Source organism: Labrus mixtus, chromosome 11 (genome assembly GCF_963584025.1).
Source record: "Labrus mixtus chromosome 11, fLabMix1.1, whole genome shotgun sequence".
Classification (NCBI taxonomy): Eukaryota; Metazoa; Chordata; class Actinopteri; order Labriformes; family Labridae; genus Labrus; species Labrus mixtus.
Window position 1 is genome coordinate 19,671,868 of NC_083622.1, and position 22,417 is coordinate 19,694,284.

At 41.2% G+C, this 22,417-nt stretch overlaps 1 protein-coding gene across 4 annotated transcripts in view; it reads right to left on the minus strand.

Annotated features, from left to right (window-relative positions):
- The window catches only part of atp8b2 (ATPase phospholipid transporting 8B2), a 29,608-nt gene extending 7,465 nt beyond the window's left edge, over positions 1–22,143 (minus strand). The window contains exons 1-22 of one of the 4 annotated variants that reach the window (XM_061050653.1): positions 21,941–22,143; positions 18,915–18,985; positions 10,284–10,342; positions 10,059–10,172; positions 9,684–9,782; positions 9,498–9,559; positions 9,276–9,348; positions 8,912–8,982; positions 8,728–8,807; positions 8,040–8,198; positions 7,866–7,954; positions 7,456–7,652; positions 6,750–6,870; positions 6,291–6,378; positions 5,990–6,024; positions 5,719–5,878; positions 5,255–5,443; positions 4,584–4,699; positions 4,120–4,284; positions 2,486–2,597; positions 1,892–1,997; positions 186–441 (exon numbers count right to left, since the gene is read on the minus strand). In XM_061050653.1, coding sequence (XP_060906636.1) covers positions 186–441; positions 1,892–1,997; positions 2,486–2,597; positions 4,120–4,284; positions 4,584–4,699; positions 5,255–5,443; positions 5,719–5,878; positions 5,990–6,024; positions 6,291–6,378; positions 6,750–6,870; positions 7,456–7,652; positions 7,866–7,954; positions 8,040–8,198; positions 8,728–8,807; positions 8,912–8,982; positions 9,276–9,348; positions 9,498–9,559; positions 9,684–9,782; positions 10,059–10,172; positions 10,284–10,342; positions 18,915–18,939 — 2,376 coding nt within the window. In that variant the 5' untranslated portion in view covers positions 18,940–18,985; positions 21,941–22,143. Of the gene's footprint in view, positions 1–185; positions 442–1,891; positions 1,998–2,485; positions 2,598–4,119; positions 4,285–4,583; positions 4,700–5,254; positions 5,444–5,718; positions 5,879–5,989; positions 6,025–6,290; positions 6,379–6,749; positions 6,871–7,455; positions 7,653–7,865; positions 7,955–8,039; positions 8,199–8,727; positions 8,808–8,911; positions 8,983–9,275; positions 9,349–9,497; positions 9,560–9,683; positions 9,783–10,058; positions 10,173–10,283; positions 10,343–14,709; positions 15,401–18,914; positions 19,016–21,940 lie in introns of those variants that run through there. The other 3 variants (XM_061050652.1, XR_009674896.1, XM_061050651.1) reach the window with 3 other exon arrangements.
- Positions 22,144–22,417: the final 274 nt, after the last annotated feature.

Consider the following 22,417-nt stretch of genomic DNA (forward strand, 5'->3'; position numbering starts at 1 on the left):
AAGTTTAAGGCTCAATGCAAAGGGATTAGTGTTACAATGTGGAAGTAACATACTTTGAGAAAAGGACTTTGTTTTGTTGATGCATCTAACACACCTGGCAGCTCATTATTTCCTGACAGTTGGCAGTTTAATTCTTGACAGCCCTTGCTAGTTTTATAAATGTGTACAGAGTGTGTTATTTATACCAGGCTGTGGCCGTTGATCACGATGGCAAACTCTCCAGAGATGCTGTCCATGAGGTCTGAGGGAGGTGGAGGAGCAGGAGGAGGAGGAGTAGGGCACTGCAGCTGCTTAACTCCTTCTTCTCTTCCCGTACCGTCTCCTTCTTGTCCTTCTCTGAACCCGTTACCTGTGCAACAAGCCCCTCCCCATCCCTCCACCCCCTCCTCTTTCCCTCCATCTCTGGTTCTCGACAGCTGGATCATCCGTTCCCTGGCTCTCCTTCAGAGAAAGACAAACAAACTCGACATCAGCTGGGTTTTTCTACTGCCCAAAGACAGAATCAAAACACAACATGAATATAAAGATGTGAAGGGGAGAGACAAAGAGGAATCACATGGACGGAAAAAGGACACAACTGAGAAAACAAATCAAACAAATGATAAGAATGGGTGTGAAACTGGTGAAGAAAAAGCAGAGAATGTTGGAACTATAAGGAGGAAAGTGAGTTGTGCTCAGACTCTGATGGTTTTACAGATATTTAATATGTCTTACCTCCAAGTACCCCAAAAAATCATTAAAAATTAAAAAAGATATCAATGGCTTCAAAATTTGGCAACAGGGAAATGCTTTGGTTTTGACACTGGATATGTTTAGGCTTCTGACAGCTGAATGATAAACCTTTGTTACTATGAGGCACATTTTATTTTTTATCTTGATGTCTTCTTTACTTATAGTTTTTTGTGGAAGTTATCGTCCTCTGAGCGGGCGGTCCCAGTTAGACTCCGACCTGTGGCTCCTTTCTCACATGTCATTCCCACTCTCTCATTCCTGTTTCCGACTCTATCCACTGTCCTATCAATTAAGGAATAATAACCTTAAAATGAAACTTTAAAAAGAAATGTTTCAATCCTTTTGAAATATCATCAGTTTGCTGTGGTGTGTGGTGTGCTTTTTGTAACATTATGAGCTCACCAAGATCAGTTTGAGAAAGCCTTTGTTGTCGTGGAAAAAAACAACTCACTCAGCTATACACTCTTTTGCAATTAGCACAAGTTGCAGAAAGTGTATTATGCCATCTTTAAGACATGAAAGACTTGAAGAGACATGCTTAAGGATAACATTTGTGATGTATCACTCTTTATCAAAGAAAGGATTATGCAGAATGTTGAATTTGTTAAATCTCAACACAAGGTTTGACATATGCTGGTTTAGTCTAGAGATGGTAACTCTATACTCCTCTAAAGAAATTATAAAGTTTAAGAGTCAGTGAAAAACAGTTATAAAGTGACAATTTTGGAGGAGACTTGACATTTGTAGGGAAGTGCATTTAGATACTTCTGAGTACAGTAGTATCAGCTCAGGAGCCCCTTCACTCTGACATCTGTCCATTAGTGCATGTCCATAGGGACATGTTTGTGCATGTGTGTGTGGCATGTCTGAAATTGTAAAAGTATGAAATTGGATTAATAAAGTATATCTTCTTCCTCTGAATGAGAGATATCAGAGTGTGGGGGCTGCACACAGGGTGTCTTGCTCAAGGACGCCTCTGCAGCACTCAGAAAGTAAACTGGCACCTCTCCAGCAACCAGACTAATTTCCATACATTTGTCCTCACCGGCACTTGAACCAGCAACTCTCCGGTTCCTGGTTCGAAACCCACGTCCCTACAGACTGAGCTACTGCCCCATAGTTGGAGACACCTGACAGCTGGAGAGGAAGATGGACTGACCTGAGCTCCTGCCGTACGCTCTGGACTGTGTGTTCGCTGATGATAAAAACCTCTGTCATATCATCTGTCAGCATCTTGCAGGAGTAACCAATGTTGACAGCCGTCTCTATGAGACAGAAAGACGGAGGGTTACTGGAGTACTCGAGTGGAGTTCAACATTTTAGATGAACTTATTGGAAATACAGATTTCATATGAACCTCATGAAGGCCAGCCTTGTTAAACTGCCTGCATGTTTTAAGTATTAAAGGCTCTAACGTGCCAACACACTTTCACAGTAACAAAGCTGCAGGTGGCAAACTTGACTTGTTGATGATTGGCTACTTTAGATGTAAGTGTGATAACTAGATAAAGGAATATAACTACAATAATTGACTCTTTTCAGCTACTCAATGGTTTAAGTAAGAAGATCCACTGAGGACAACATAAATCGAAAATTTGCTGTCTGCCTGGTGTTGTTGACCTCTCAAGTGACAGTAAATTGTACTGTATATACAGTAGACACAAATGTTCTGAACTGTGCATACATGGCCACAGAACACTTCAATGTACAAACAGCTGTGTACAAATAGAGTGTGTAAAAGAGTGTCTCTCACCTTGCTTGTCTCCAGTGAGAACCCAGATCTTAATATTAGCCAGAGAGAGAACAGCGATGGTCTCTGGGACGCCCTCCTGCAGCTTGTCCTCTATAGCTGTTGCACCCAGGAGCTTGACACACAATGAGACAGAGAGAAACAGAAATACATATACATACACACACACACACACACACACACACACACACACACACACACACACACACACACACAAATACAACGATTAAAAAAAAGCTTGAAATCAAAGAAGGGCACTAAAGCGTGTTTGGCATTTGGCAACAGCCCCCCTCCCTTTTCAATTAGAGTCTGCACCATTACAAACAAAGGCTTAAAGAAAAACAAAGGTGGGATCTGTTGCACCGTCTGACCTTTTGTAGGACCTTTATAATTGACTCACATGTCATAAAGTCAGAAAAACAATCTGTGTGGCAGTTTGATGTCTTTAAAATTATATTAAAGTTATTTAATTGTATCACTTTATTAGGATACTGCTTGATTACATTTGACTGCATTGTATACATTTATAATGCATGAAAGTCATGACATTATATTAGACTACAATATATTTAAATGTATTTTAACCGATAATATCGGCCGACATCAGCATATCAAATGACTATCTGTATTGGCCATTTTTATCACAGCTATGCGCCGAAATTACTAGATTTATTCACCAGTCAAAACTCATTTCATTTTGGTTTCACTGTATTACACTACCAGTTCTCTTTCTGGCTGTCACCAGCAGAGTGTGCTATCTGGATTACAACAAGCTTTATCACTCTTCAAAGTGTCAAGCAGTGAGGCACAAACAATGCACAGTTTAGTGACCATATTGTCATTATCATATATCTTTTTCACAAGTGTATGATAACTGCATTTGAGGGATCAACATATTAAATGTGTATTTCTATCTCTACAGATCGAACATAGATTAAAAAAAAAAATTGGCCCGATAGGTCTGATATTTTCTCTTCCTAATATCAATATCTTAGAATGGGCACACAATTCCATATCAGTCAGTCCCTACTACTTAGATTACATTATTTTAATTTGATTAAATTGAATAGAATCAAATAGATGGAATATACTGTTATAATACATTTGATAGTATTCACGCATTATATTCAAGTACAATGAAATGTTTTCCAATTAATATAGACATACTACATTGTACTCAATTCATGACATGACATCAAATGAGGTTTTTATCACATCAAACTAGATTATATTAGTTTAAAGCAATTACATCTTAAATAAGATGAAACTTCATTAGATAAGATAACATTTCATTTGATATTAAAGTTATTTTATGAACTCAAACTTAGTATAAAGAACATTAAATCATTACCTTACAATAAGTAAATTACATTACTTTATTTTGGATTAATTTACATTAATCCCAGTTATTACAGTAGGCCACATTACACTACATTCAAGCTGTTAGAAGCTGAGGCATCTAATTAAACTTTAAATCTTACAATTCAAATTTCTGTTTCTATTTCAGGTACAGAGCCTCCATAAACTGTATGTCAAACATACGGCTTCAAAGGCAGAACAAAGATAATAAAAATCAGACACTGAAAGCACACCTGGTCGATACAAACACAAACACACAGTTGCACACTGTCACTGACCATCATGTCTTGTTCTATCTCTTCATAAGTGGCAGCCAGTCTGTCCTCTCTGCAGTTGGTGGCCTTTTCAGCACAGCGGTGGCTCTCTGACCACATCTCCCAGTCGTCCTCTGACAGATCTCTGTATGCCAGAGCCAGGGTCCGCAATCCATCGGCTGCATATTCCTGTAACAAAACACACTTATTTATTTCATACAAAAACATGAGGATACACATGAGGAGATGTCCAACAGGTTAAATATTCTTCATGTATCCACAGTCATTGGGTCAGACATTAGATTGACTGGATCATGTGTTAGTGTCTGCCCCATGTCAAGGAAATTAGTACACATGATCTGACGAGGAACGAGTAAGGGCTTATCAGTACATTTCACTACTGTTTTTTTTGTACGTATTCAGACACTAGATGGCAGCACAGCTTCATCCATGCATCCAGGAGTTAGTGCTTGTGTTTGTTGACTCACATTGAGGTGGTCTGAGGTGATGTTCATCAGCTCCTGGTTACAGGGGTTGAGTCTCTCCAGCAGCACCGTGTCAGCTCCTTTACAGTACAGACGGATCCTGCCCTCTGGGTTACGCACTGAAAAGACATAACAGAGTGTAATGAAGAGAAAACACTCAAATGGATCCACGCAACTCTTTCAATATCTTCAAATATCAGGAATCCTCGTTCTCAGCTTCTACAAATATCACCTCTACACACAGTGGGTCTCACAGGCTGCATGAATGTGAGCTCGGTGCCTCTTAGTCTGGCTGCTCTGTTGCACTCTAGACCCAGGTTGTTGCTTGAGCAGCAGTGTTTTATGAACATGAATTTCTGGGAAGACTTCCAACACCTTACAAGAGGACCCATCACAGGAACACATAGTGCAATCTATAAAGGATCATTTATTCCTGTCAGTTTGTTGGAGTATGGGTCATATTTGACAAGAATATATTTGATTTCAGTGATGCTGTTCTCTGCTGCAACAAGCTTCTTATTACTGCAGCCAAAACTATAACAAAATAGTTTTAAAATAATAATAATTATATAATAATAAGCCGTTTTCTTCTGATTTAACATTAACACAAAAGAGCTGAATTTATCCTCTCTGTAAATGAAACCAGTAAGATAAAAATAATAATCCTTGCACACCTATAACAGACATCCTCTTGCGAATGTTGTTGAAGTCCAGAATGGCGAGCAGCGTGTAGGTGACAGGTCGTCCCATTTCTGTGGTGGTTATCGTCCCAGGCGTTCTGGAGCGGAACACGAAGCCAAAGTTTCGAGCTGCTGTCACTAGAGCGCCCTCATCTGGAGACTGAGCCTTATAAATCAGCTCTCCTGAGTAAACGGATACAAAAATGTTGAAATATCCAACAATAGTTTGAATTTGAATGTATTTATTTAATAGGGACAATGCAGTTTAACATAGTTTCAATACAACGCATGAAACTGATGTGCTGCATAAAGAGTATATAGCTGTTGCTCATTTCCAACTCGTGTCCCCAGTTGGGCCTTTGTGTAAACAAAAACAATGAGTGACAAGTGGTGAGTTAGTGTCAGTGTTTGGCTGCTTTTCACCCTCCCAGATTGCCCTCTCCCCTCCTTGTTCTTACCCTCGCTCTTCTCCTCGCTCATGACGGTGTGACAGAGAGAGAGCAGGCGGAAAAACTCGTGAGTGTGCGAGTCTCCCACTTTCACTGATTCCAGCAGGGTGTCGTCATAGAAACAGAAATCAGGGTCCGCCAGGGGGTTGAAGGGAGTAAAGTCCAATCTCTAAAGACAGAGTCAGGGGGGCTCCATTAACTAAGAGTAATATATTTCACATTGAAGCACAAGTAAATGTGTTTTCCACAATATATAAATAAATAAATAAATACTACTTACCTTTGGTTGAGGTCCCAATGGGTCTGTCACTTCACCTAACACAAACAGATGTGTAAAACGTATGCTTATTAAAACGTATTGTGGTGTTGTGCTGGATCATATTTATGGGATTATTTTAGTACATTGTCCCCCTTAAGAAATAATGCTGCTAAGAAATAGTGCAGTACAGTGCAACACCTTATTTAAATATTACCTTCACTATGTAAAAAAAACAAAACAAAAAATAAACTGCATATACACATGCCAATGGAAATGAAGAAAACATTTGCGTGGAGAAGTGTTTGGGTGTGTGTGCACTTACCGTAAGTCTGTCCGTTGATGGAGCACTTATTGAAGCTCATGATGTTCTGAGTGAGAGTACCGGTCTTATCACTGAAGATGTATTCAACCTGAGAAACAATTGAAAATGTAAACTAAATCTGAGATGACGCAGATAATGGGATGCATGTGAAACTATAATTAATCAAACATGTTGATGAGCGTATTTTCTTTAAAAAATAAGAAAAACTATTCCTTCTAAAATGATTCCTTCCCTAATAAGAGAAAAAGGATATTTGCCTTATGACCTTTAGGAACACTTATTTATTTGTGCCTCATTTAAATTACTTTCAGTCTGCAGGTATTTTACGTACTTCACTTTCATGCATTAAAATACTAGAAATGCATTTGTGAAGGAATTTTAAGATAGCTTGACTGATCATCAGAAGCCTCAGAAAAGCAACACAAGATAGATGTTTGTATTCTAAGTGTGGATGCCCACCTGACCAAGCTCCTCGTTCAGAGTGGTGGTCCTGGCCTCAGCTGCTGTGTTGCACTGTGAGCAGAACATCTGCTGGTCCCAGTTGATGAAGTAGCTGTGACCCAGCCTGATCACCTCCACACTGATACACAGACAGGTGAAACAGGGACATGGTTACAGTAACAGCGGAGTTAAACCCATCCAAATTAGTACGGATAAATGTTCTCTTCACAAAAGACAGACCTCAGCAAACAGACGGTTCTCATCAGCTAGTTCTTCAGGTTAAGCTTATGTTACGCACAGAGCTATTAGTCACACACCCCTTGTGTTTGTCAGAGAATAGTGGGAGTAGAAAGGGAACTTTAACATTCACTGTGTCTCCAGATCGTATCTAAACTATGGAATATGCTGACATAGACCAGGAAGAGAGCACACATCACATTGCTTTTAAAGTCTCTGCATTGGCTACCTGTATGTTTAAGAATCAATTTGAAGATTCTTTGATTTTTAAAGCTCTTAATGGTCTCTGATTGACTTTTATATTATGATCCCACTAGAGCCCTCAGGTAGAAGGTAGTCTTTTATTTGTGCAGAAAGTCTGTAAGACTATGGCCTCTGTCTGTAGAACAGTTACCTGATGACCTGAGGACCTCACACATCAGTTCATCAGTTTTTGTTCATGATTGGGTTTTTTGTGTCTGTCTGTTAGTCTTAGACGTTTGCTCACCTGACATACAGAGAGATGGGCACCACAGTGTTCAGAATGATGACGTAGGACCAGAAGGAGAGGAAGGCAGAGAACAGGAAGTTGTCCACGGGGGGGTCCCAGGGCAGGTAGCTCTGAAAGAGAGAGCCCACCTCTCTCTCCCACACTGCGTTCCCAACAGCCAGGATCACACCCATACACACCAGGAATCCAAAGATCTGTCACAAACATACAGATTAAGAATCATCATAGACGGAAAAACTGTATGTTTAGTCAGATATATCGTACACTTGGATCTTTGGTCAGTTGAGGAAGCCACATTTGGAAGGAATATGTTATTAAAGGAGAAATACGAGAATGAAGGGGCTGAGATCATGTCCTGAAATAGTGACTGTATGAGCCATGAAAGTGAGAGGTTTGGGGTTTCCTACCCAGAGGACCAGAGTGTTCATCAGACGATCGATACTGGTGCGCTTAAACTTGGTGCGGCCGCTGTTCTGCATGAGCTTGGTATCAGGGCCTAAAGCAAAAAAGAAGAATATAAGTGTCTAATATACTCATCACAAACACACTCTTATACATAAAATGTACGCAGACACACAGACCTGCAAAGATGACCAGGCCGTAGCAGGCCTCTGTGTTGCGGAGGACACATCCTCGGAGCAGCATGTTCTGGTTGGTCAGAGTGTATTTCTTGTCCCTCCAGTACAAAGTCCCACAGAAACGATCCAGCTTGTTGTTGGGGGGTTCACACACTACCTCACCTTCACACACACACACAAACACACATAACGACACGTATTGGATTTTATGCCCTTGATTACACAGAGTAAAATGAATCATCCCTTTGACATCATGCCGTTATTGCACACTTTAACACAAACCCAAAGACCGAAACACACACCTTTTGTAAGTTGATATGTGGCAAAGTGTGAGTTGATTTGCTGCAGTGAAGCATTTTTCAGAGCAGGTGAGGTGTGTGTGTGTGTGTGTGTGTGTTCGTGTGTGTCTGTGTGTGGGTGTGTGTGTGTGTGTGTTCGTGTGTGTCTGTGTGTGGGTGCACTGTGCTGACACAGAGGACTTTCTTTGTGTGTACGAGTGGGCGGGTGATAAAAGGTTGTCATTCAATGCCGGCAGGAGAGGGCAGAAATGTGTGTTTGTGTGTGGGCATGCTTAGTGTGTAGAGTGGGTTCATATGCAAGGGTGTGAAGGTTGAATGAGTTGTCTTTATATTATTGTGAACATGAACAGTCAAACAAGGAATCAAGGGTAGAACCGTTTTGCAAATCTCACCATTAAAGGAAGCCAGGTTGTTCTGGTCTCCGAGTTCAGATGTCACTGAGACAGACTGCCGCACCTTCATATTAGTCTCTCTGCAAGATAATAAAACACACAGCAGTTTAGACCAAGTGTCCTGTTGCTCCTGCAGATGAGGAGGCACTCTGACTTGATGGAAAGGTGCGGTGTGTTTTCTGACCCGTCAAGCTCGGCTGTCTCGATGTAACAGAGCCCGTGAGGTTCAGAGCTGGACAAGAGGAGCAGGTCAGCCTGAAAATAGATACAAAATGCAGATGTAAGTATAGCAAAGGTGGCACAGGGGCAGAATTAGTCAGGCCTACTTGATGAGGATATAAGTATCAGAGTGGTGCAGTAATCAACGACGGCAGTAAGTGTTTCTTAATAAGAACTGATATCCAATTAGCATTTTAGCATTTAGTCGCCATGCTGGTGGAAAATCTTAAGTTGCAGGCTGAACCAGAACAGTGTAAGTTTACGTGTGTGTCTGTATGTGACTGTGTGTTTGTTCATGTGTGGAGACGTTGATGTTGTCAAACACTTACTGCAACAAACTGGTTGTTTTCCAGTTTTATGATATCGCCCACTCGAACATTCATCCACTTTTCGTTCTGAAGCCTGACAGATAAAGGTCAAGAGAGGCAAGGGTGGAAGAAGTGTAGATTTAAGGAATCTTGTTAGGAAAACTGACAAAAAAAAATGATGCTCATTGTTAGCAATTAGACCAGTTTAGTTAGCTTCCCCCTGGTTGTAATCAAAAGACTCACGAGCCACGGATGAGGACCTGAGACTGGCGGTTGTTCACTTGGTTGTCGCTGTTATGGCGAAACTGCAAGAGACAAAGATCACTGTGAACTTTGCAAGGTGAGTCAAGTCAACCACATTTAAGAGACCACTTTGTTATTTTCAAGAGAGTACTGTACAGAGTGTGGTGTGTAAAATAACATACTCACATAGTCGTCTGTGGCATCCTTTACTGCGGTGATGCTCAGCACCAGAGCTAAAGGCACAATGGTAGTGAACCAGGAGAGGGAGGAGATCTGAGGTATTAACTAGAAAGAAACAGCCAGAAAGTAATTTCAAGGTTAATTTCAAGTGGGGCACAAGGGCAGTGTGTCATTGCGGGATGAGGCGGCTACATCTGACACTACATACAAAGAAAAGCAATGAGCACAATAAGGACACAATTGTAAAATCACACAATCACTACAGCTCGGTTGTTTCGAGATGTAAACCAGCTCTTCTTCTTGTTTCACAAACACACACGAAGGCGCACAGACTTCCTCTCTCCACCTTCGTTCCATATTTGAATCCCTCGTTCATCTTACCTGCAGTATGAGCAGGAAAAGAAAGTAGGTGTTGGCTACTTCCTGGAACTGCTCGAACAAGTTGACGGGCAGAAAGGTGATGATGTTGTACTTGGATGTCATGATGCAGTTACTCTGGATAAGGAAGAAGGAAGGAGATGTTAAACTATGCAAACTCACAATAATTGAAAAGATTTGTTCCTTCATTTTCGACGCAGTCCATGTGAACATTTACAGAATGCTTACTGCATATTGAAATTTGTCGTTGTACTCTCTGTCGTTGGCTCTGACCCTTCGCTCCTCCTCTGCAGAATAACACAAAAGATCAAATGTATCATTTGGTTACGATGGCACAACAAAGCTACAGAAAGCACACAGATCGCTACATGTGAAGTATATAAGAAGATCAGTTATTTGTGATCAGAGGGGATTTCAGGGCCAGAGATAAAGAGTGATGGGAGGCAGACAGAAGGAAGAGAGTCCATGATTTGAGCATTTATTCATAAATCAATGAACTGAGGATGTCTGCTGGAGGTTGTTAGAGTATTATCAGTGAAGTCAGAGTGTGACACAACTATCTGTCTCAAATACGTACACACAGGAACTAATAAGTGGACCACTATCATCTGACCTTCAATCAGCGGATGCCTCTTAATGGATGTGCATTCTGGGCCAGGCACACAACATATTATGACTAACAGCAAAAAAAGGAGCACACTCAAACAGAAACAAATCTTCAGGTGCATGACCGTTAACAGACTTACGAGAAAACAGAAAAGTCAGCACACTCAGTGTCTTTTCATGTTTTATAATCTGGGTAGAGCAGCAGCGTACAGATCAACAATGGACAAAGCACAAAGTCTTCATCTTCTTTGATCTACTCTACCCTGATTATAACACTTTAAAGGACATTGTGTGCGCTAACTTCTGTTTTCACACGTGTGTCCTCAAGTGAGTGTGTGTATGAATCAAGCCGGCACAAGACGAGGCAGGTACAGATTTACACTCAGAGATTTGCAATCTATAGAGAATAACAGGAAACGAGCTCCTTCTGACCCTGCTCTTTATCCTCTCTGTGTTTTTTTAGGTTTCTGTTTATGCTGATGCAGAGTAGATTGGGAGTTCCCCTCCTCCTCCTCCTCCTCCTCCTCCTCCACCTCTTCTGCTGTCTCCTCTAATATTGATGAGACGGCTCTTTAAATGAAATGACTGGCCTGTTTTGCACTCGTCTGTACATAGTTCACATGCACGCACACACCCACGGACATAAAATTCAGGCCCAAAGCATCTTTTCTGCAGAGAGCTGCTCTGTGCAGCTCTGACACCATTTTAGTCTCTCACATGCTTTCGAACGATGACTGCGAGGCAACGAGGCGCCACAGGATCGGACATCACACAACAGAGGCCATTGCCATTATTATCACACGCACATAAACAAAGGTCTGTGGTTTCCTGTGTTTCTGCACTGCTGTGAAGCCCCGTCTTCATTTTTTCAGCTCACTTACAGTACATGTTTCTCTCTGCTGTGTTCAGCTCCACCAAATGATCACAGATCCCACAAGAGCTCTGCTTTGTTGTCAAGTAATAAGACAGATTTAGTGCAGCAGATGAGCTCCAGATGAGTTACAGATGAGCTTGGCTGATGTCAAAAGAGGATTTAGTATTTAGAAAATGTATAATGTTTACAATCTCTACCTTTGTTCTCCATTGTAAGTTGCTAACAGATGCTGAAAGCTTAAGAGAGTAACCATATATGTAATAGAATTAACATTATTTGGCAACATCGTCTATCAATGAATATAATGTATTCTGTCATTTCAGACAAATATGATGTAGTTAGATCAAGATAGGTTTATAATTATTCATGTGATGTGCCAGATCCAGATATAGAAATCATGAAGAAAACAATATTAGCCTAAGGCAGCTTACTGATACAAGGAAATTCCTCTATAAATAAACCATACAAAACAGACAGCGCCTACTGTATGTGACAAAAATGAATGAAATTTGTCTTGCTGTATATATTTCACTCCAGTCCATGTACCAGTTATCATCCAAAATGTGTCGAACTGACTAAAAACGTCTGATCACATCAGTACTGTCTAAAAGTACTTCAACAGATGATTTATCCCCTACCTGTGTTTTTAACTGTAACCTCAATCAATGCATTGTAAACAGAGTAAACTGTCTTTGATTAAAAGCCCCTACATATCAAAAGTAAATGATGAATGGACTTCAGCTTGTAAAGCACTTTTCTAGTCTTCTGACTACTCAAAGCGCCTTTTCCACCGCAGGTCACACTGGCCCCATTCACACGCTGATGGCAGAGGCTGCTATGTAAAGAGTCCATCAGTATTAACTAATCCCATTCATACACATTCACACGCAACAGCAGGAGTAACTTGGGGTTGTGAGTCTTGCCCAAGGACACATCGACATGTGTCTGCAGGAGCTGGGGATCGAACCCTCGACCTTCTGCTTTGAGAGATGACCGACTCTACTACTGAGCCGCAGCCGCTCCAGATCATGCTTTCCAAAGTAATTAAATTGTTCAATTACAGGCTTCAAATAACCTTAAAGTGCAGAACACATGTATAAGGCAGTTTCAGTGGCAAGATCATAAAAACGGTAACTGTTCCTAAAACAGAAGTTCCTGTTTTTTTTTTTTACGAGGGCAGTTACTGATTCCCCTGTACAAAAGAAACATTTCTAAAGAAGAAGAATATTTGTTCCAGCTACCACAGACTATCTTATCGATAAAGACAGCAACGTTGATATGCCAGCCTTTTACTGTAGTTTCCATTGAGTTTTTATTTAAATGTTATTGTTGTAACAATATCTGTAATTGTTTTTTAGGCCCTGTCTGGAAATAATGTTTCTGCACACACGTATTCCCAAGACATATTTGTCCCTTTGCATGCAAAGAGAAGACAATAGGGTATTTCCTATTTCTTTAGGGGATTAAATTAGGGCATGTTACAGTCGTCAGACTTAGAGGTTAGAAATTTGCATAATTTAAAAGTCAGGCTCTTTTGATTTCATTTGATAGCTCCTCTCTTCTGATCTCTGGTTGCTCAGACAATATCAGATTATGTAGGTACACGTCATCCTCCATCCAGTTGAAGCTCTTGCAGTCTTGTCCCCCCTCACTCATTTTCCCACTGGCACTTAACCCATCTACCTGAAGGTCGTTATTTTGCTTCCTGGAGCAGTGAGATCGGTCTGACAGGCCGTGCCAAATCTGCAAACCCTCCGTGAAGCGATGCCTGTGCCAGCTTCGCGCAAAGACGCTGAGGCTTCCAAGCATCTGGTGTCAGGAGCAGGTGGTGTCTGTCCCTGCTGCTTCTGTGCACGCTGACCATCCTGAATGCATGAGCATCTTTAACAAACTGCCCATTAAGTGTTTAATGTGTCTGACAGCTTCAAGGGCATTAGAAGCCCTGACGCAGACTAGATGCTGCACAGCAAGACTGCATAAATCTATATAAGCTCCATTACTGAAAGACTTTCAGGTGTGAGCTTACTTTACTGCAGATTTTAAAAGATTTACACAAACAACTGAGACAATCATAAAATATTGATTCAAATTAAAGCACTTAGTTTGATGCTATATAACGAAAAAAGACTACTAAAGAACTTTCTTTTATCCAACCCCTGTCTAACATTCCCTCTAACCCCCCCCCCCCCCCCCCCCCCCCCCGAATTGACATGTGAGTGCCCGTGCCACTGCCCCCTTGTGACGCACTCTCTAGAAACACGGTAAACACAGACTGAAGTCATAACAAAAATGACCAAAGAGAATAGAAAGACTTAATTATGGGAACTGCTTTTATTCCTGCCATGACTACAGCTAAGTCATGATCACCCACTGCAGCTGACTTAATTAAACGATGATGGGCTAGTCGTCATGCGCTTGCACACACACACACACACACACACACACACACAATTTTCACTAAATGTTAATTTGTTGAAAAAGGATGAGTGAGTGACACAGTGACAGACCGGCAGGCTGGAGGTCAAATGAAGGTGTGCATGCAGAGTGATTGGAGATAGTTAAGGAATAAGGATTCAGATGAGGCAGTGCAGTGGCAGCGGAGGCTGGCGCCTGCAAGATTGATCAGTGTCTCTAACTGCAGTGACAAGGACATCATCCTACTTGTTTACACAAAATCAAAATTCTGATTCAGACAAACTAATCTTTCCCAGTCTTAGACAGAGATTCATCCAATGATTTTGAGTCACATAAGTAATATTATATCCTAATGCAAACTAACAGATAAATGAAGTATGAAGAATGACAATAAGGCTATTGTTATTTTCTTGTTATTAAATCTAAAATACTTAGCAGACGTTGGATAATGGTGACTAATAAACAGAAACACTTAATGGGTAATAGATTTGCAGATAAAAAAAGATGCAGAACAAAAAGAGCTAATTAAGTCGTATTGATGTGGTGTACATAGGCTACATGTAGTGGCATAGTTTAAGCAGGATATCAGAATGTATCAAATGGGGATGCAGGATGAGGAATGAAACTTGCAACTCAGTCTGGATGGGGATGAAAATGATTTTCTTTTTCGAAATAAAAACTGCGATGCTGATTGTCACATCAACAACCTCCTGATGACGGATTTTACTCATCAGCCTCACTGATCACACAGACTCGTACCTGTCCGGCTCTTTTTCGCTTTGGCAACCAGTCCTTTCTTTTTCTTGCTTTGCAGGGGGAGAAAGAGTGAGAACCATTTCTCCGGGATGTCTTTCGGTACTGTCATCTTGACTTTTCAAACAGTCACCGTCTGAGTTCTGGTTAAATGTTCGCTGTTTTCAATGACAGATGATCGCCGCATTTCCGCGTCAGTGATGCTACAGTCTCAACTTCACACTGAAGTTGGAGTGAGCTCGTCCTGTCCCATTCCTGCCGCTATGTTGCTGCTTTTCTTGCCTTCCAAAACACACACACACACACACACACACACACACACACACACACACACACACACACACACACACACATGCGCACTCACACAGACTCGGCGCCCCCCCTCCCTTTCTCTCTCTTTTGCTGCAGAAACACTGAGGTCATTCTTTATCATAAGGTCAGTCAACAACTGCACAGTAAGTCTGTCGATAGAGACATACTCGGACTGCTTCATATTCCAAATAGGCCTATTTATAAATTGCCTAATAAAGAGCAGACTTATTGTTAATATTGTGTGAACGTGCTTCGTTCTGCACCACTCGAGCATAATCAATCAATCAATCAAGTGACGTGCACGTGCAATGTCTGCAGCATCCTCAAAATAAACACTGTCCACTCCAGGCATGACGTAACCACAAACAGACTCTAGGGTTGATGGTGGTTGTCATGGCAACCACCTCTGCAGGGATTCCACAGCTGAGCGACAGAGTGGGTGAGGAAACTGTGGCGCCATTTTGGATCTACAAAGCGTTTTTAAAGCCAGACTGGCCCGTGCAGCTGCCCAGTATCCTGCGCGTGTAAGAGGAGAAGGCGCATCAGCACGTGCTGCGCGGCAGCCTCGTGCCGGTACATTATAGATTGCCGACCGCACACTTTAACCTACAAACACATACACACGTTTGCTAATTCATTCTGTTATCATGCAATTTAAGAACACAAAGCCGACAAAATGCACTGCTGGTGATTAGCACCTTGCATTAGCACCATGACAGGTATGGATGAACACATTCACTATGCAACTAAACTAGGCTACAAGCCTATAGCCTATCTAAAACCTCAAATGAATTAGGCTACTTTAATTGGGTGTACTTAATCACGTTAAGACTACTGACAGTGTCTGGAATTGGTGTTTTAATTAACATAGGCTACCTGAGGTAGACTTATGTAAATATGAAAGTAACACTCGTCCTCAAGTGCAAAAAAACAACACAAATCAATGCCACAACACACTAAAGTGTGTGTGGACCAGCCCAACACAGTCAAGTTAAAAAAAATGTTTTTTTTTTAAGCAATGAAGACAGCACAGAACATCACATTACATCAAACACACTACTTAAACACTATATTCAAACAATAGGTGTATGTCACCTGTTATTTTAAAACAAGGCTTGTTTTCTGTATGCAAGGCATCCTTACCGAGATCTGATTTAGGTTTTAAAGTTTTCCAAGTTTCTTTCATGCCATCTGATGCATGTGAAACAGGGTTGAGATTTACAAGTGTACAGTATTGTTTAGACTAATTCGTATTATAGAGTAACTCATTTACGGCATCCTGGGAGAATGAATGTTGCACGCAGTAAACACAGTTCAATTCACTTAATTCTACAATTCATAAAGCAGACACTTTTATCTAAAGCAACATACATCCGAGAGTAAGAACAACATACAATAAGCAAGGATCTAGAGAAACAACGTCAGTAAGTGCAACCGAACAGCTTTGAGTCTGATCGACACAGGTGCTGACAGGACGTACATAGAGGCAAAGCACTTTTGAAAAAAAGTAAAGGTGATACATATCATCATCAACAACATCGACAGCTGCTCTTGAGAGTTGTAATCAGCAGCAAAATCATTCTAAATATAGTCATCATCAATATCATGATCAATATCAACATCATCCTCATCAATATCATTTAGTGTGTAGGTGTTCATGAAAGAGCTGGGACTTTAGATTCTTCTTAGAGGTACAAAGGGACTATGTAGATCAAATGGAGTTTGGTAATATATTCCACCAGCAGGGGGCGACATAGGTGAAGATTTTAACTAGCTAGAGACTTAGGGCCCTGTTGTGAAGGTTAGATCGTAAATCATTCATTGGCATTCAAGGGGGACGGCTGTGACTCGATTGGTAGAGTTGTTCGATCCCCAGCTGAGCAACATGTGTCCTTGGGCAAGACACTTAACCCCGCATTGCTCCCGCTGCTTCGGTGGCGGAATGGATTAGTGTTGTACTTACTCTCTGATGTACGTCGCTTTGGATAAAAGCGTCTGTTAAGTGAATTGTGTAACATTGGCAGAGCTTAGAGGGCAGGAGGGAGTGTAGACCTGGATGAGAGACTTTAGGTACAGAGGAGTGGTTTTTGTTGGTGTTTTGTAAGTGAGTAGCATGGTGTTAAATATGAGACACAATACCTATAGCAGCCAGTGGAGGAAGATGAACAGCGAAGTGACGTGCTGTTTTGGGTTGGTTGAAAACCAGAACACTCACTCAGGCTCTTGATCATTAAGGCTTGAAAATACCGACATTATTTTAACCTGCCCAAGTTAAACAACAATTTATGCAACAGTGAGCAGTTGTCAATATAAATAACATTTTCTGCATTAAAGAGCCCATATTATGCCCTTTCTGGGGTTTGTATATTTAATCTATGTACCTACTTTTGTACGTTCACAATAGCTAAAGTTTGAAAAAAGTGTCTGTTTTCATGTACTGCTCCTCCTCGCTCCCTCTACGCTCTGAGTCCGTCAGCTGCACTCTGTTGAGCCCACACTGTTAGACCCCACGTGGGCCAAGTCTGCTCTGATTGGTCTGCCGATCCGCTCTGTCGTTATTGGTCAGTTGCTCAGCACGGTTCTCGGAAATGTCCCGCCTCTTTTACCATATTGGTAATGCAGCCACTGGCTCTGTCCGAGGGGAGCATAAACATTAGCACCTTAGCACTACTGTGCTACCGCAGGCTACGGCATATCGTGGGCGTGCTACAGAAGTTAACGGGCGTGCAACATGAGCTGCTGGGCTTAGATCAGTGATCTCACACTGACAATGACGTCGGACTGACAAATTTTTATCGAGGGGAGCTAGAACCGAGCGTTACATGCGGCTAATGCTACAGCTAACAGGAGGACGTAGGAGAAGCTGCGTTTCTGCGGACTTTGAATTTTTGCACATAGATGTGACTATACATGCACAGGACACTTGGAAAACACACTAAAGGGCATATAAAACCAGAAAAAGCATAATATGGGACCTTTAAATTCACATTCTACAAAGATTTATGAACAGATCCATTATTAACACTCTCTTCATCCCTTAAATTGTTTAATGTAACTCATATGAATTCATCAAATTCAAGAAACATAAACGTTTACTGCTTCAATCTCTTCCTCTGCATTCTCCCAGACTCCTGAAAGAATTTATGCATTTCCCGACAAATAACGGAGATCAGTGACTATTTCATTAGGCTTTTGCTTTCAGTTTCTTACCTGTCTGCTTCTCTCTTTCTTGCCTGGGTAATCTTGCTTTATAACCTTTAATTCTCAATATGCATTTACCTATAATAGTTTCTGCCAAGTGATTCATCTTACAGCAGGTCAAACTTTTTAATCACACCCTCACTAAGTTTTAATCATATCAGTGTCCCAGAGTAACCAAAGAACATTGTGGTAATATTATGTAATATAATAATATATAATATTACAATATAATATAATATTAATATATATTATATTGTATTCATATTTTTCCGTACCATACTCCCCACCCCTCGGGAGCAAGAGAGAGAGAGAGAATCAAATATCTTTGAGAGGACTGGCCTGTCACCCATCAGGGCATAAGAATTTAAACGATATTGCAAGCTTGGCGGCCGACAGCTGTCCTGGCTTTTTCAGTCATTGTCCAGTTTGTCTAAATGGCCAGTCGGCCCTTGTTCTACTGCCTAACCCCTCTTACTCGCTAAGTCCTTGCTTTTCTGTAAATAACATTCATAAAAGTACCTTTTAAACTACTCTATATAGGATTTTTTAGGATAACATTTCTGATTTGATATTGAAATAAATAAATAAATTGACTTGACTTATTTAATTAGAACCGAGGCCTTGGAGCCAATGACACCTTGGAAGTTGTTTATTGTGTTACTTGTTTACTATGAGTGAGTTTAGTGTCAGACACTGACCTGGAGGAGGCCTCTTTCTGAACATCTCCACTCTGCTGGTGTCCTCTTGCCGCTTTGGCCCATGAGATTGTCTGTAGAGGAAAAGACGAGGAACCTTTGGGCTGAGAAGGGGACATAGGAGAGAGGAAGGTAGAAGTGGTTATTAAAGACCAGGTGAGATAAGGAACATACAAACATGTATATTTTCCTCTGGTACAAAGTGTCACAGAGAAAAGGCCCTTTTCTTTTCTTCTCTTTTTAATGTCTTCCTGATTTCATGGTCTTCTCTACATACACAGAGAGCAAGTTAAAATCAATCAGACACTAAATCCACTACACAACAGGACCCTCTTTGGTCTGTTTGAGACATAATGAGGAAATGACATTTAGCAGAGCACTCTCTGTGGCACAATGTGTCTGAGGGGACTAGGCGTCTCAAGCAGATCCACTGTCAGTCCTCCCACAGCAAATGGGAAAATGGAATGGTGTTTTTAATCCTCCTCTCTCTTTCCCCTATACTCTCGTCTCCTCTTTCCATTTGTGCTGACCTGTTAATATCACACACCTCACTGCCTTCACCCTCTGTGTTTTGTCTTGGCTAAGTAACGGTGCAGAGAGGCTGTAATAGATGAGAGATGAGGTTGCAGAGGCGAGCCGTTATACATTTTTGTCTTGCATACTAGAAAGGACAAACAGCATGGCAGACAGGGGCTCAGGGCAGTGAGCCCCCGATCAATACTCCTGAGACAGAGCAGCTCTCCGTTTGAGTTTGGCTGATCAGCTTTCAGCTATAGTTACCAGCGCCGTCTCGTCCTGTCATACACTCTTCTCTTTTATGGCATGCCATCTACTCTACTTTCTGCTCTGTGCACACAACCTTTCTCAGCCCGAAAGAGACTACAGACAGAGCATGAGGGATGTTTGCCATGTTCTCTCACCTCTCTTCTCCTCAGTCTCTCAGTTGTCACTTTCCTCCCTCCCTCTCACTCTCCCATCTGTGTCTTGTACAACCTTATAGACCTGCATCAGCTTTATGAAACAAAGCATTCAGCCCATGGCAGCTAGAAACACAACTGAACACACTGAATATCTGAGCGCCTTTCTTAGAATCCAGGAAGAATTCCTTTTGTGTCTCTCACTAGAGTCCGGCTGAAGTGTTAGAGAATTTCAAAAAAGCAAAAAGTTCTTACAGAAACGTATGGCTTTGAACACATAACATTTGAATGATTACACAAAAACAAAGATGCATGTACTGAATTGAGTTTCTGTAATTTTACAATCCCTGCAGTTCAAAGATAATTTGTGTCAGATAAACTCTGAAACAGTCAGGGCATTTTGTACTTTCCCTCCTCTGAAGGTTGTTCACACAACAACAAAAACAAAACAGATTTACGGGAAGGGGTAAGTGATGGTTGTAAGGCAACTTTCATTTGCTGTATCTGCTGTGATTGGCTCCGCTTATGCTCTACTGTACAGTCTCTGTCTTCCAGTAATAAAAAGATTGTTGTTGGTAGCCTAAGGGTATCTGCAGGTTTGTGTGTCCTCTACTGCTATATTAAAACAAATATACTTCTGTTCAAATAAAGAACAAGATTTCAGCAGCTGGATGTACTTTCTTTCTTAAGGCAGCACATGGCAGCATACTGAATCAGAATAAATCTAAAGTAAAAGTGATGTCATCGTGTCTTTGGCCTGGTCTGAGGTGTGTGTTGATTGTTTCTTGTGATGTAGCTATACTTATGTATATGATGTATAGATTCCCCTGTAGGTTTAATTGTGTCTAACATGTATTATATATGAATTGTCATTGTTGGAATACTTGTGTTTAATGATGTCATCCCTGTGTCACTTTACAACACAGTGTTCATAAGAAGTGTTCATATCTTCACAAATGTATAAAGAAGGGCAAGGATGATATCAAAGTACAAGGTTTACAGAGTACATTGTAAACATATGTGACATGTTCTCTTTAATAAATCCTAATATGGTTGATTTGATACATGCACGACATTGTGTAAGAATGAAACTATGGCTTAGAGCACTACTGTAACTGCAGAATAACAAGGAAGCCAAACTGGAACACAGCGGACAAGAACGACACTAACAAAGTTAAAACTCACTTGTTCTGCTCGGAGGGCAGGTTATGTTTTTATGGTGGACGTAATTCAATCACAGAGTTTTAATCCCCTCTGATTTTCTGCTATAATAGATCCTAATTTAGTTTCGTGTGCTATCTGCATGCTGCTATGTCAGAATGAACTACAAGTTTGCTCTGGCAACTTTAGCAAGCAGAAAACAACAAAAGACAAGAACAACTCTGAACAAAGTTAAAGCGCTGTGTAACCTGCTTAGAGGACGTGTATTTATTGGGGGAAATACATTGGATTGGCCTTAAGGTAATCTGACTTTTTATTGTTTACTTTTATATATAGGATGTATATCATTTTAATGTCTGCTGTGCTCAGCTTGGTTTTTTCTAAACACTAAACACTTTATCTGTATAAATTTCCATCTGCTCTTAAAGTTTATGAAACCTGTCTCACTCTTCTCTGGTCTATTAATAAATACTGAAGTAGTGCTGTGGTTTCTGCATCCAAGAGTGTTAAAGGTCAGCTACTTTCATACGGAAGCACTGAGCAAACAACTTAAACAAAAAAAGATGAGAACAAAGTTGATGTGATTTAACTTAAGGCAGGTTGATCAATTTTAACTTGTAAAGTCAATGCAAAAATATTTTGGACATTCACTGACAGGATGCGCAGTGGCATGACTGGTTTCACTTTGACTGTGAAAATGTATTGACTTATTTGAGGCTACAATAACTTCAAAATCCCCCTGAAACCAAGAAATGCATACATGTACTGTACGAAGAGAGCAGCTTCACTGTGTAGTCGAGCTGAGTAATAAGAGCTGAACGCTTCACAATGAAAACTGAGACACACATCAATACTTTCAGCTGATAAAAAGTCAGACTGTATACTAGCATGGGGGGGGGGGGTGGTTCTGCTAACCATCACTACACAACAGTCCAGGAAACACACACCTACCTGTTCAAATTAGCGCTGTAAATCTGTTCCTGGTGGAGGCATGTTCGCTGCTCCTCTCGCCGGGGTCATGATGAGGTTTCGGGCTTCACTCGGTGGAACAGTCCCGGCATGAGGGGCGGTCCCCGAGCTCGGAGGGTGAAGCAGGGACGGTGGGGATGAAGTACTGGAGGCACCGTGTCGAGGTGAGTGAGGGTTCGGCTCCGGCCAGGGGGGGGGGGGGGGGGGGGAGTGGAGGGAGGAGAGAGAGGAGAGGGAGGAGGGGTAGTAGTAGTAGTAGTAGGAAGAGGGGCTGCACCTCGCTCACCTGCCCCACCTCCATATTCACCTCCAGCACTGAGGACCTTTCACAACGTTGAGTCAATAAAAAACAAATAAATTTTCTCTGCATCAGTGGTGGTGTTTTATTCTTTGTGCTTTTTGTTTGGAGCTGTCAAAGATCATTGTATTGTTGTAGACGTATCATTGAATGTTCTTGTC